Source organism: Megalobrama amblycephala, linkage group LG2, assembly GCF_018812025.1.
Source record: "Megalobrama amblycephala isolate DHTTF-2021 linkage group LG2, ASM1881202v1, whole genome shotgun sequence".
NCBI classification, from domain to species: Eukaryota; Metazoa; Chordata; class Actinopteri; order Cypriniformes; family Xenocyprididae; genus Megalobrama; species Megalobrama amblycephala.
In genome coordinates, this window is record NC_063045.1 from 6,951,812 (window position 1) to 6,963,110 (window position 11,299).

The window sequence follows — 11,299 nt, forward strand, 5'->3', positions numbered from 1 at the left end:
CTATATGTAACCTGTTCACCACAGTGGCTTACACACATGACTACATCCACTATGTAGACAAGGGTTGAAAAAAAGAGACTAAAATACTCAACATTTTAGTGCACCAGTGTCTCCAGTAAGACCAAAAAGACTGTGAAGCGCCGAGCGCCTCCTGCTGGAGATGAGAAACATTCACAGACTGTGATGACGCGCTTCCACTGTTATTAACATCTATCAAAGTGTATTTTTAAGAATATTATGCACATTTATAACACTATACATTGCGTTATATTACCTTGGCATTAAAAAATAGTTAATGCTGTTGTAAAGGTGATTCTAATACACCGGCTATGGGAGTGACGGTAATTTTTGACATCTTTCTCTCTTCTGACTGCCATAATCAATCTCTCTGTTTATTTTACATATTTTGGAAAGACACTTCTTTGGAAAGAAACACTGGAACCCTGAAAGCGTTAAAAGAGCTCATATGGGGAAACAAACTCATTATATTAATGTTATTCTGTTTTAGAAGTAGTTTATGACTGAAAATCTTTAAGACAGCATACACAAATAATAATTTAATACATTTTTTTTTAAAAATGATAAAATAATATTTTCAGTGGTATAAGACGAAGAATGAGTTTGATAATCGTGTAAACTTTTACAAATAATTGGTTAAATTGCTTTAATCATGCAAAGCTGTTTATTGTCCTCCAGGGGGCGTCATAGACATATAATGAAACATGGAGAGACTCTTGAACCTCAGACTGAGAAACTTTATTTATAAAGGCAAGCAAATACATTTGACAAATATACAGCATCTCATCTGAGAGAAACATAAACAATAAAGCCTTTCAATAAAAAAAAAATAAATAAAATCTGTCACTGAAAAAAGCAAAATAGAGAGCTGTTATATTTCAGTGTGTTTGTGTTCAGTCAGTAGAGGAGCTTCATTATTATTATTAGAGACGTCTGATCTGAACACCATTAACCAGCTCTGACTGAACAATAATAACCCTGAAAGACACACAAGATCCTTTAAGTGTTTAAAGAGCACAATCTAATATGAAAGATTAGCATGTTAAAAAATAAAAAAAAGATTAAAAAAAGGAAAGCATGTTAAACTAACTAATCTAATATGAGTAAAGCGATCTTTGGTATATTTGGTATATATTTGGTTCAGTATATTTATCATGACAAATATTTGTTGTTTTTTGTTCACAAATGATCATCTAGGGTGGAAATGAGCCACCGATAAATGAACATCGATACCAGCAGATGAATATGAAGCCATTAAAATAAATAAATGATTCAAATAGTTATGAGAAATTACATCATTTAGTTTCCTGATGTGTGAATATGAGCTTGATCTCGTTCAGCTCTTCTGGATCTGATGTCAAACCAGAAGAATGACAGTAGCCACGCCCACCAGAGCAGAGAGGACCAATCGGATCACAGCTTCAGTAGGACCACAACAGTGGACAGAGTCTGAGGAATAAAAACATCAAACTGAGATCAGATCAGTCAATAAACACTAATATCAGCGCTGACATCAACTAATATTACTGAATAAACACTTATTTTTGGTTTAGTGTTTATACGGTCTTTCACCTCAAAACTGTTAAATGATTCAATAATTCAATATGTAAACAGTCAATAAGAATATTTGATGGACAGGAGAAATGATCTCTACTCACTATAGACAGAAACTCTGAATGTTTTAGATGAGAATTCTGCTAAAAACATCACTAGTTCATAAACTCCATCATGTTCAGTTGTGGTGTTTGTGATGGTCAGAGATCCAGTTTGATTGTCCAGCTTCAGTCTGTCTCTGAATCTCCCATCAAGAACATCATCATATACAGTGAATCTGTCGACCTGTTTTTCGATGTGAGCTATTATAGTATTTTTAAACCTCCACTGAATCTCATCATCATGCTTCATTTCAGTAAGATCAGAGTTTAGAGTGACTGAATCTCCCTCCTTCACTGACACTGACTTCACTTTATCTGAATCATCAAACACACATGAAGAACAAACAGAAACAGGGTTTGTCACATTAATGCTGGTACCTAACTTTTACAATGTTTTACTAAATTTAAATTTTAAAATAATATCATAAAAAACAAAATGGTGTATGAATTAATTTCAATTTTGTCATTAAAAAACAGGTGAAAGCAGTTTTTATTTTAACTCACCAAAGACAATGAGAAAGAAACTCTTGATCAGACCGTTGATCTCTAGTTCATAATCTCCGGCATGTTTCATTGTGATGTTTGTGATGGTCAGAGATCCAGTTTGATTGTCCAGTTTCAGTCTGTCTCTGAATCTCCCATCAAGAACATCATCATATACAGTGAATCTGTTGAACCGTTACATTGATTTCAGCTATTAAAGTTTCATATCCATACATCCACCGAATCCGATCATCATCATCCTTCATTTCAGTAAGATCAGAGTTTAGAGTGACTGAATTTCCTTTATCCACAAACACTTCATCATCACCAAACACTCCTGAAGAACAGAGTTTTTCACAGATTAAAGCGTTAAAATCACTCAATGTTGGTTTGATGAAGCTTCACCAAAATACTTTTATTCATTTCAATGTGAAATTAATGATATTCTGCAGCAGAACAAAGACAAAAGATGATGAATGAAAAGAGAAATAGATTTATGTGTGGAACAATAACTATATAAATACACTTTTATTTTAATGTTTAATGTCACACTCAAACCTGCTGTTGATTATCTGAGCTTCATATTTAGGCTATGTTTATTTATTGAATCTATCCTGAACAACTGATTATAGACATGAATTCAAATTTGATGACAGTAAAATAGTGTAATTATTTCTAATCAAATGTAATTATTTCTGAGAAAAAGTGAATTTTAATCTTCTCTGACTATTTTTATAATCAGTAATTTATCACATCAGAACAGAAACAACTGAAGTCATAAAAACACATTTAAACTCACCATCCAGACGCCACAAACACAAACAGATCAAAACTAATTTCAGAAACATTTTCTTCATCAGTTTCAGTCACAAATATGAACAGACACACTCTTCAAAACTCTTCAGTAATAAATGACAGACGAGATGAGAGAGCAGGTTTTCAGTAAAGTGAAGTGAAACTCCACCTTCATCTAAAATAACTGCACAGTCTGACAGTCCTGATGTGTGTCTGACCATCAGTGTTTGTTCGTTTCTTTTCATGTGTTTTTCTGATAATTTCACATTTGAAGTGTCACTTTAAGCTTCAGGCTGCAACTTCCTGTTCAATGGTGTTAATTTCAAAAGTGTCCCGTGAAGTTGTGAAGTTAAAATGTTACTTTGGTGAGTCTTAAACTATCATCTAAATCTTGAGATCATGTGACTCAGGCTAGTGTTATTTCAGTATCATTGAGATACTAATATGTTGAAGCTGTTATTTTTATTTTTAATTTTAAATTTAAGTTTTAGTATTTTTTGTTTTGTTATTGTTAGTAGTTTTTGTTTTTATAGGCCCTCTGTAGTTTTTATTCACTTTTATTTCAGTTTTAGTTATTTTAGTACATCAAGATAAACTAAATTAAAATGAGAAATGTTCCTTTGTCAACTAGCTGAAATAAAATGTTTTTCATGTTTAATTTTTATTTCAGTTAACATTTAGCCTATATTATTTCATGAACCTAAAATGTTTACAGTCTGTTGCTCAGTTCAAGCTGACTGGGCGGGGTTGGATCTTACTCGTTGTAGTTTAGGACAAAAAGAATAAATCAATCGACAACAACAATCAATCACACTCACGCACGCGAAGAATAATATTTATATGTGTAAAGGCCCTAAAAAAAGTTTATATGTGTAAAGGCCTAGGATTTACCCCCTTCTGGTCTATGTATCCCTGCCTCTGCTGAATTATTTTTATCTCCGTATTCCAGTGGGGATAAATAAAATATCCGGCTTCGCCTCAGCGCCAGGCAAGTCAAACGAGCGCGGAAAAGGTGATGACGAGGGAGCTTCAGTTGAACAACAGTGAACTGCGGTCAGATCAGAGCCGGTAAATATGATGAGGTGTTTTCAGGCTATGTCGGAAAAACTCATAAAATTTAACACGACTGTCCAATCAGCCGTTATACTGTGCTCGTGGCACGCATTCAAGAATTGCATGCGCAAATGCGCTGGCACGCGCTGCATAATTACTTTATTATAGCTTACATAAAGCGCAAAAGAAACTACGAGCAATGACCGTCATTATTCTGTTGTAAATTAAGTCATGAAATTACCAAACATGCGATTAAAGCTGCCTCAAACCTGTGCATGCGTGTATTTGTTGACATGGTTTTATTGTTATCCAGTTTGTTGGCCTTAAAGGTGCTAAAGAGGATGTTTTGTTTTATACATTTTTGCAATATTACTTGAAACTGTCTTTACTAACTGATAAAAGACTATTTATTAGGTGCACTGAAAGGAATAATATTAATATACATCATCTGTGCACGAGGATAGGGCCTTAAAAACATCAGCCAATCGTTTACGCGATCATCGCGTAAACGATTGGCCATCTGGCTTGTCAATCACTGCCGTGACGTTCCGTGTGAGAGACAAGCGCAGCTGCGCGCTCCAGTAACTTTCCACACTCCACAGGCGCCGCATGTTTTTGTCAGGAGACAGGAGTAACAAGTGCAGATCATGAGTTACCTGCGGTGAGTCCGACATAATGAATCCAAAAAACACGATCACAGCGAATGCCGGTGGTAAACACTCGTGTTCCAATCTACTCGTTTTGGGAGGCGTTCCTTTGAAATGAGCAGTGAAGGAGGGGGGCTGTTCTTACGCATGCGCTCATTTAAAAAAACTAACAGTCTTTGGATTCTCAGGCCCAGTTTACACGTACATGGTTATTTTGAAAAACGGAGATATGTCCCTTAGTTTGCGCCCTTCGTTTACACGCAAACGGAGAATTCGCCTCTGAAAACGAGTCTTTCTAAAAACTCCGGCCAGAGTGGAGATTTTGAAAATCTTCGTTTGCACGTTTGCATGTAAACTGAGACAAACTAGGCAGCCAACGTCACAGTATGCGCCAGAGCACGCACATATGTCAAAAGTGCGACCTATGTTTACATGTGATCATGGAAGCGTTCAGAGTAGCAGTCGCATTTATGTTGGTGCAAACTCTTCTCGTGTGTCTGCATTTGCAAATACAGCTGCTCCATTATGTCGAGGAGCAGAGACGAATGAGTGCTCGGAGATCAGCAATTTTGCAACAACTTCACTTCAAGAGGAATTCGGGATTCTGATTTGCTTACGTGGGCTTGAGCTGCTCGTTACACTCTTGACGTCATATGTACATGGGTACGTGTAAATGAACACTTTTCTATGGAAGGCCAAAAGGGCCAAAACGTGTGAAACCGACGTCTTAACACGTAATTACGCGTTAACACGTCATTTGCGCGTTAACACGTAATTACGTGTTAAGACGTCGGTTTCACACGTTTTGGCCCTTTTGGCCTTCCATAAAAAATTGCCGCGTTAACGCGAACAAACAGTGCGTGTTGACACGGTCAAAAGTCACGCGTTTCGTTTAAATACATTTGGCCCCGTTCGCGTTCTAGTATGTTGACAAGAGAGTAAAGTTAATTTTTCTGAGGGAAGAATTTATTTTTCCGAGGTGACAACGATTAAATGGCTTTTATAAAAATGTATAAAGTTAACTTTGGAAAGACGCAAAAGCACCCATAAAAAGGGGCTAGCCTCGCCCATGCTGTGTAGAGTTTATTGCTGTGTCGCACGGTAAGACACGACAATGTTAGACACGGTGTTGGTATTTAAAAAAAAAAAAAAAAAAAAAAAAAAATCGAAAATAACAGTGAGGAATCGATACCGAAATAAATAAATACAAATAATAATACGATATGTTTTCCTTTTACAAATGGACTGACTAAGGATGAGTTTCCTCACACCTCAACAGGCATTACAGGAGGTCAGCAGATGGTTCGTTATTACATCGAGGCAAAATAATTTTCTAATGGTAAAACAATCGAACCAAAAGATCCTAAACTGTTTCCGGTGACGTCAATACGCTCGCGACGTTGTCATGGTAAACAAGCTCGAGCGTCGCGCTCTCTTTTCATCGGGGAAACATGTTGTTGTAAACATGTTAGTAAGCTACCTTTCTGCGTACTGCATACTTTAGAGAATTTATACGAGAGCGCCGGTTGCTTGGTTTTAAGGGAGACGAGGCTTTATGGTAGCATTTTAGGTGATGTTTATTAACTATTCAAGATGGGGAGTCGTGGAGGAGCGAGGAGTTCAGCTCTGGACCGGGCTAAAGCTCATCTCTCTGGACAGAGAATCTCAAACATGGGGATATCAAAGGACAAAAGAGATGTGGTTAGTGTTTATGTACACAGCTGCTCTACAGACATGAAACGAGCTTTATTTTACGTTCTTAATGCACGTTTCTGGCGTTGTTTTTATATGTAAAGCGCTTTGAGTGCCCAGAAAAGCGCTATATAAATGTCAGGAATTATTATTATTTAATAATTCCTATAATTATTATTATTATTATTATTTAATTATTATTATAACCCGATTCATCACGTTATTTCAAGGGGGGGAAAGTTTTCTTTGTAATCTTTCTCAAAGAATAATAACTTTCTACGCCCCTGAAACAACTTTCCTTTCCAGCTGACGTCACCGAGGCCGTGCAGTATTATAACGTTAACCAATATACAAATAAATTGTTTTACCATAATGATGCCTTTCTAAAGTTTTGCCAATAACGCAGTAATATGTTGTCAATAATAAAGGTCAGGGCAATAATGGTGTATAATAATGATAGATTTGAAAAAGAAACATTATTACTGGTATACGTGGAATTGAACCTTAAAGGCTTAGTTCACCCAAAAATGAAAATTCTGTCATTAATTACTCACCCTCATGCCGTTCCACACCCGTAAGACCTTCGTTAATCTTCAGAACACAAATTAAGACATTTTTGATGAAATCCGATGGCTCAGTGAGGCCTGCATAGCCAGCAATGATATTTCCTCTCTCAAGATCCATAAAGGTACTAAAAACATATTTAAAGCGGTTCATGTGAGTACAGTGGTTCAATATTAATATTATAAAGCGACAAGAATATTTTTGGTGCGCCAAAAAAAAAAAAAAAAAAAAACTTATTTAGTGATGGCCGATTTCAAAACACTGCTTCATGAAGCATCAGAGCACAATGAATCATAAACTGCCTGCTGGTCGTATTTTTGACTCCATTTTTGACAATATTTCTGTTGTGTTAGTGTATCAATACTGTTGCGTTTAGCATGAAATGTTCTTGTTTATCCAGGAAAACTCTGTCAAATTTACATCACTGGCCAGACAGACCCATTTCCAGGACCTGAGTGACATCCCACCATCACAGAATGAAAACCAGGACCTTGCGAAGAGTTTCGTTATAGGTGGCGGTAGTCGATTTCTGAAGAAGACCTCTAAAGATGCCACAGGAGACAGACTGTCGTCCGCTCCAAGTAAAACTCCTGCAGGAATGGACGAGTTCATACCTCAACGCAGTTCACAAAGCACAGCTTTAAGCAGACTAGCGCTCATTGAGAACCGCATTAGAAACCAGAAAAGCAAAGATGCACACCTCGCTGAACCACAGGAGACACGTTTATCTGTCCAGTCCAGCAGCGATTTGAGCATGACAGGGAGTCGCTTTCTAAAGAAGGTGGTGTCCGCACCTCAAGAGGAGAAGGTTTCTGGTCTGAATGAAAATAAAGGAAGGAGAGTCAGTTTAGAAAGCGATGAACAGGACATGCGAAGACTTCTAGGAGATTCTTTTAGCTTGTCAGAGAGTTCCTTGCAAAATGCAGTGAGGAAGAAGAGTCCTCAACCAGTTAAAAAGGTATTGATCAAGTTAAAGGGTTAGTTTACTCACCCTCATGTTGTTTCAAATATGTTCTACTTCCTTTCTGCTTATCTCTTTCTCCAGATATACAAGAAGAGCAGTGAAAAGTCCACCGTACCTTCGGCAGCCCCTGAAAGACACCATAGAAGCCTTTCTCCTTCCTCCAGCAGGTCTGAGTCACGCATGGTCCGGTTCATTGAACGCTCTGTGTCCTCTGAAACGGATCACAGTGAGATCCGGTCTTTGGATGATCTCTTTCCTGTTGCTGCAGCACCTGACTCTGATGACACTCTGAGCGAGATGAGTGCAGTATCGGATGGTAAAACACCTGTCGATTTAACATCCGTTCTCAACTATTCTTAAAGGCATGGTTCACCCAAAAATGGAAATTTGATGTTTATCTGCTTTGCTTTGTTTCTTCAGTAGAACACAAATGATGATTTTTAACTCCAACCGTTGCAGTCTGTCAGTCGTATAATGCGTGTCAATGGGAACACAATCTATAAGAGTAAAAAAAAAACATGCACAGACAAATCCAAATGAAACCCTGCGGCTCGTGACGACACATTGATGTCCTAAGACACGAAACGATTAAAATCATAATTTGTGTTCTACTGAAGAAACAAAGTCACCTACATCTTGGATGCTCTGGGGGTAAGCAGATAAACATCAAATTTTCATTTTTGGGTGAACTATCCCTTTAAATAGATTTGTATTCCATAAATTAATTTTGAATTTCTTTTTACCCAGATTTCAAACTCAACGTAATGACACTGGATGATCTTGCTCCTATACCTTTTGCAGCAGCTGAAATATCGCAAGAAAAGGTTTGTTGAATGTCTAACATGCATTTTTTTTCAATTGTTTACAAATAAAATAAATTAATTTTTATATCACAGAAAGAAACACTTGCCAGAAAGGAAGACAGAAACAAAAGGTCATCCAACGACATCTCAAAGGAAGAAGACTCGGCAGCCTACGAGAGTGATTTTGAGAGCGAGATCCCATCTGAGACGCCACAGAGTGCCAGTGAGATTTCAGAACGTCTCACAGATGAAGCCAAAGATGCCTCCTTGGCCAGCGAGGCCCAGTACAGCTCATACAGATCCCAGGTTGACGACGACGATGATGATGACCGTACTTTATCACGATCATCACTGTCAGTCAGTCGCCACTCAGACCCTTCTTCGAGGTCTAGCTCGTCCAATGCGACAGTCACCCACGGCCCCAGTCCTGACCGTCACGTAAAGGAGGTTGCAGTACAGACACAGATGGATGGATTTGCCTACACATGGTCTTCTGGTAGGTTTTTATAATCTGTTACTTGAGCACTGCCACATCGCTTCTTTGGGCCGTTCCTCAGTGTTATAGTTGATGGCCACATTTGTTTTTGTTTTTAGAGAAATGTATGTGGGTGAATCACAGGAAAACTTCTCATATATACAGAACATATATCATCGTAATTATATATTTATTTGGCTTCACGTTTCACCTGTGATCCACGTCACTTAAAGGATTAGTCAAATAAAAATTTCCTGATAATTTACTCACCCCCATGTCATCCGAGATGTTCATGTCTTTCTTTCTTCAGTCGAAAAGAAATTAAGGTTTTTGATGAAAACATTCCAGGATTTTTCTCCTTATAGTGGACTTCAATGGACTCCAGACAGTTGAAGGTCAAAATTACAGTTTCAGTGCAGCTTCAAAGAGCTTTAAACGACACCAGACAAGGAATAAGGGTCTTATCTAGAGAAACAATCAACTGTATATGCTTAATATAAACAGATGATCGCCTTTGTAAGTGCTTCCGCTTTCCGCATTCTTTAAAAAGCTTGCACTGTGTGTCACACACCTTCCCTATTCAACTTACGGAAAAAATGTAACTGGCGCTGCATTCGTTTCGTAAGTTGAATAGGGAAGGCGTAGGACATACAGCATAAACTTCGAAGAATATGGAAATGCGGTTTTGGCGGAAGCACTCGGAAGGTGATCATTTGTTTATATAAAGCATATAATTTTTTTCCGAAAATGACAGATCGTTTCTCTAGATAAGACTCTTATTCCTCGTCTGGTATCGTTTAAAGCTCTTTGAAGCTGCACTGAAACTGTAATTTTGACCTTCAACCCTCTGGAGGCCATTGAAGTCCACTATAAGGAGAATAATCCTGGAATGTTTTCATCAAAAACCTTCATTTCTTTTCGACTGACGAAAGAAAGACATGAACATCTTGGATGACATGGGGGTGAGTAAATTATCAGGACAATTTTATTTGACAAGTGAAGTAATTTTTAATTGCACTTAGTGTGAAAGGCCCTTATTTTTATGGGGTATCCCTCAGGGTTATAGTTGAGGACCACTTTTGTTTTGTTGTGAGAGACATTTATTTAGATGAATCTCACAAAACTTGTCAAGAACAAGTCTAAGTCATTGATTTGTTTCGGGTGTCCCTCAGGGTTATATCCTCAGACCACTTTTGTTCTTGTTTTGAGAGAAATTCACATGGGCGAAATGCACAAAACCTGTCAAGAACATGTCTAGGTCATATTTTATTTCAAAGATATCAACAAAATAACAATAGTTTTCCATTGTGGCACTATTTTCATGAAATTTTAAGCACATTTTCCTTCCAAATTCATAATTGAATAAAGTGTTTTTGTGAGATCCACCTGTTTGTTGGTCCATTTTGCAGGCAGGGCTGCCGCTGGTCCGTCACTGGGCATGACGTACATGGACCCCACTCCAATAGCCAGTCACACAGTCAGCGCTGAAGCCATAGAGAGTGAGTATATGATGTGAACTACACACTTATAAACATGAACCTAAAACACATGAACATCTCAAGTGGTTATTATAAAGAATGAGAACATTTCAGGTACTCAGTATGTCTTTTTCCTCATACAGAGGAGTTGAAATGGCTCATTATCTCCCATGCTAACAGGTTTGACAGCATATAGTCCTGCCATTTTTGCACTCAACGACATGTTGCGGCAGCAGTTGGCCCTCACAAGATCGTTCGTCGACTCCACCAGACGCCATTACAGATCAGTGCTGGAGTCCCTGGGGCCTGACTACAAATACACCACATTACAGGACACTAAAGAGGTAAGATCACATTTTAGTACATTTAGTATATTCATGACACTTTTCTATTATAGTATCTTTAATGTTGCTAACAGGACTATATTTTTCTCTGTAGTTCATCCGTGCTCAAAGGCCGCCCAAACTAAGTAATTGAAGACGCTCTAGAGGAAGTTCTACAGGAAATGCAGGACTATCATTGCATTTAAATGAACAGATCAATGTTTTGGATGCATCGTCCATATATTGTAAACAGCCAAAACGTTTCAATCATTGATAATGCAATAACATGTGCCTAAATAAAACAGCCATTTTTAGTATCTGTTCATTGTGCTTCACATTAATCAAGGCA

General features: G+C 37.7%; 1 protein-coding gene across 1 annotated transcript; it reads left to right on the top strand.

Moving 5' to 3' along the window:
- Window positions 1–6,050: 6,050 nt before the first annotated feature.
- Window positions 6,051–11,267, top strand: lg2h19orf44 (linkage group 2 C19orf44 homolog). Its single transcript, XM_048182327.1, has 8 exons — window positions 6,051–6,352; window positions 7,308–7,865; window positions 7,953–8,187; window positions 8,619–8,695; window positions 8,768–9,170; window positions 10,559–10,648; window positions 10,808–10,971; window positions 11,066–11,267. Exons 1-8 carry the CDS (start codon window positions 6,245–6,247, stop codon window positions 11,102–11,104), a joined length of 1,674 nt encoding a protein of 557 aa, XP_048038284.1. The 5' UTR covers window positions 6,051–6,244; the 3' UTR covers window positions 11,105–11,267.
- Window positions 11,268–11,299: the final 32 nt, after the last annotated feature.

What these genes read in the sequence shown, in the direction of transcription:
- lg2h19orf44 (XM_048182327.1), top strand. Translation starts at nt 6,245, where the DNA reads ATGGGGAGTCGTGGAGGAGCGAGGAGTTCAGCTCTGGACCGGGCTAAA. An exon ending in CAAAGGACAAAAGAGATGTG is followed by an intron (nt 6,353 to 7,307) that starts GTTAGTGTTTAT and finishes TTGTTTATCCAG; the next exon opens with GAAAACTCTGTCAAATTTAC. An exon ending in CATTACAGGACACTAAAGAG is followed by an intron (nt 10,972 to 11,065) that starts GTAAGATCACAT and finishes TTTTCTCTGTAG; the next exon opens with TTCATCCGTGCTCAAAGGCC.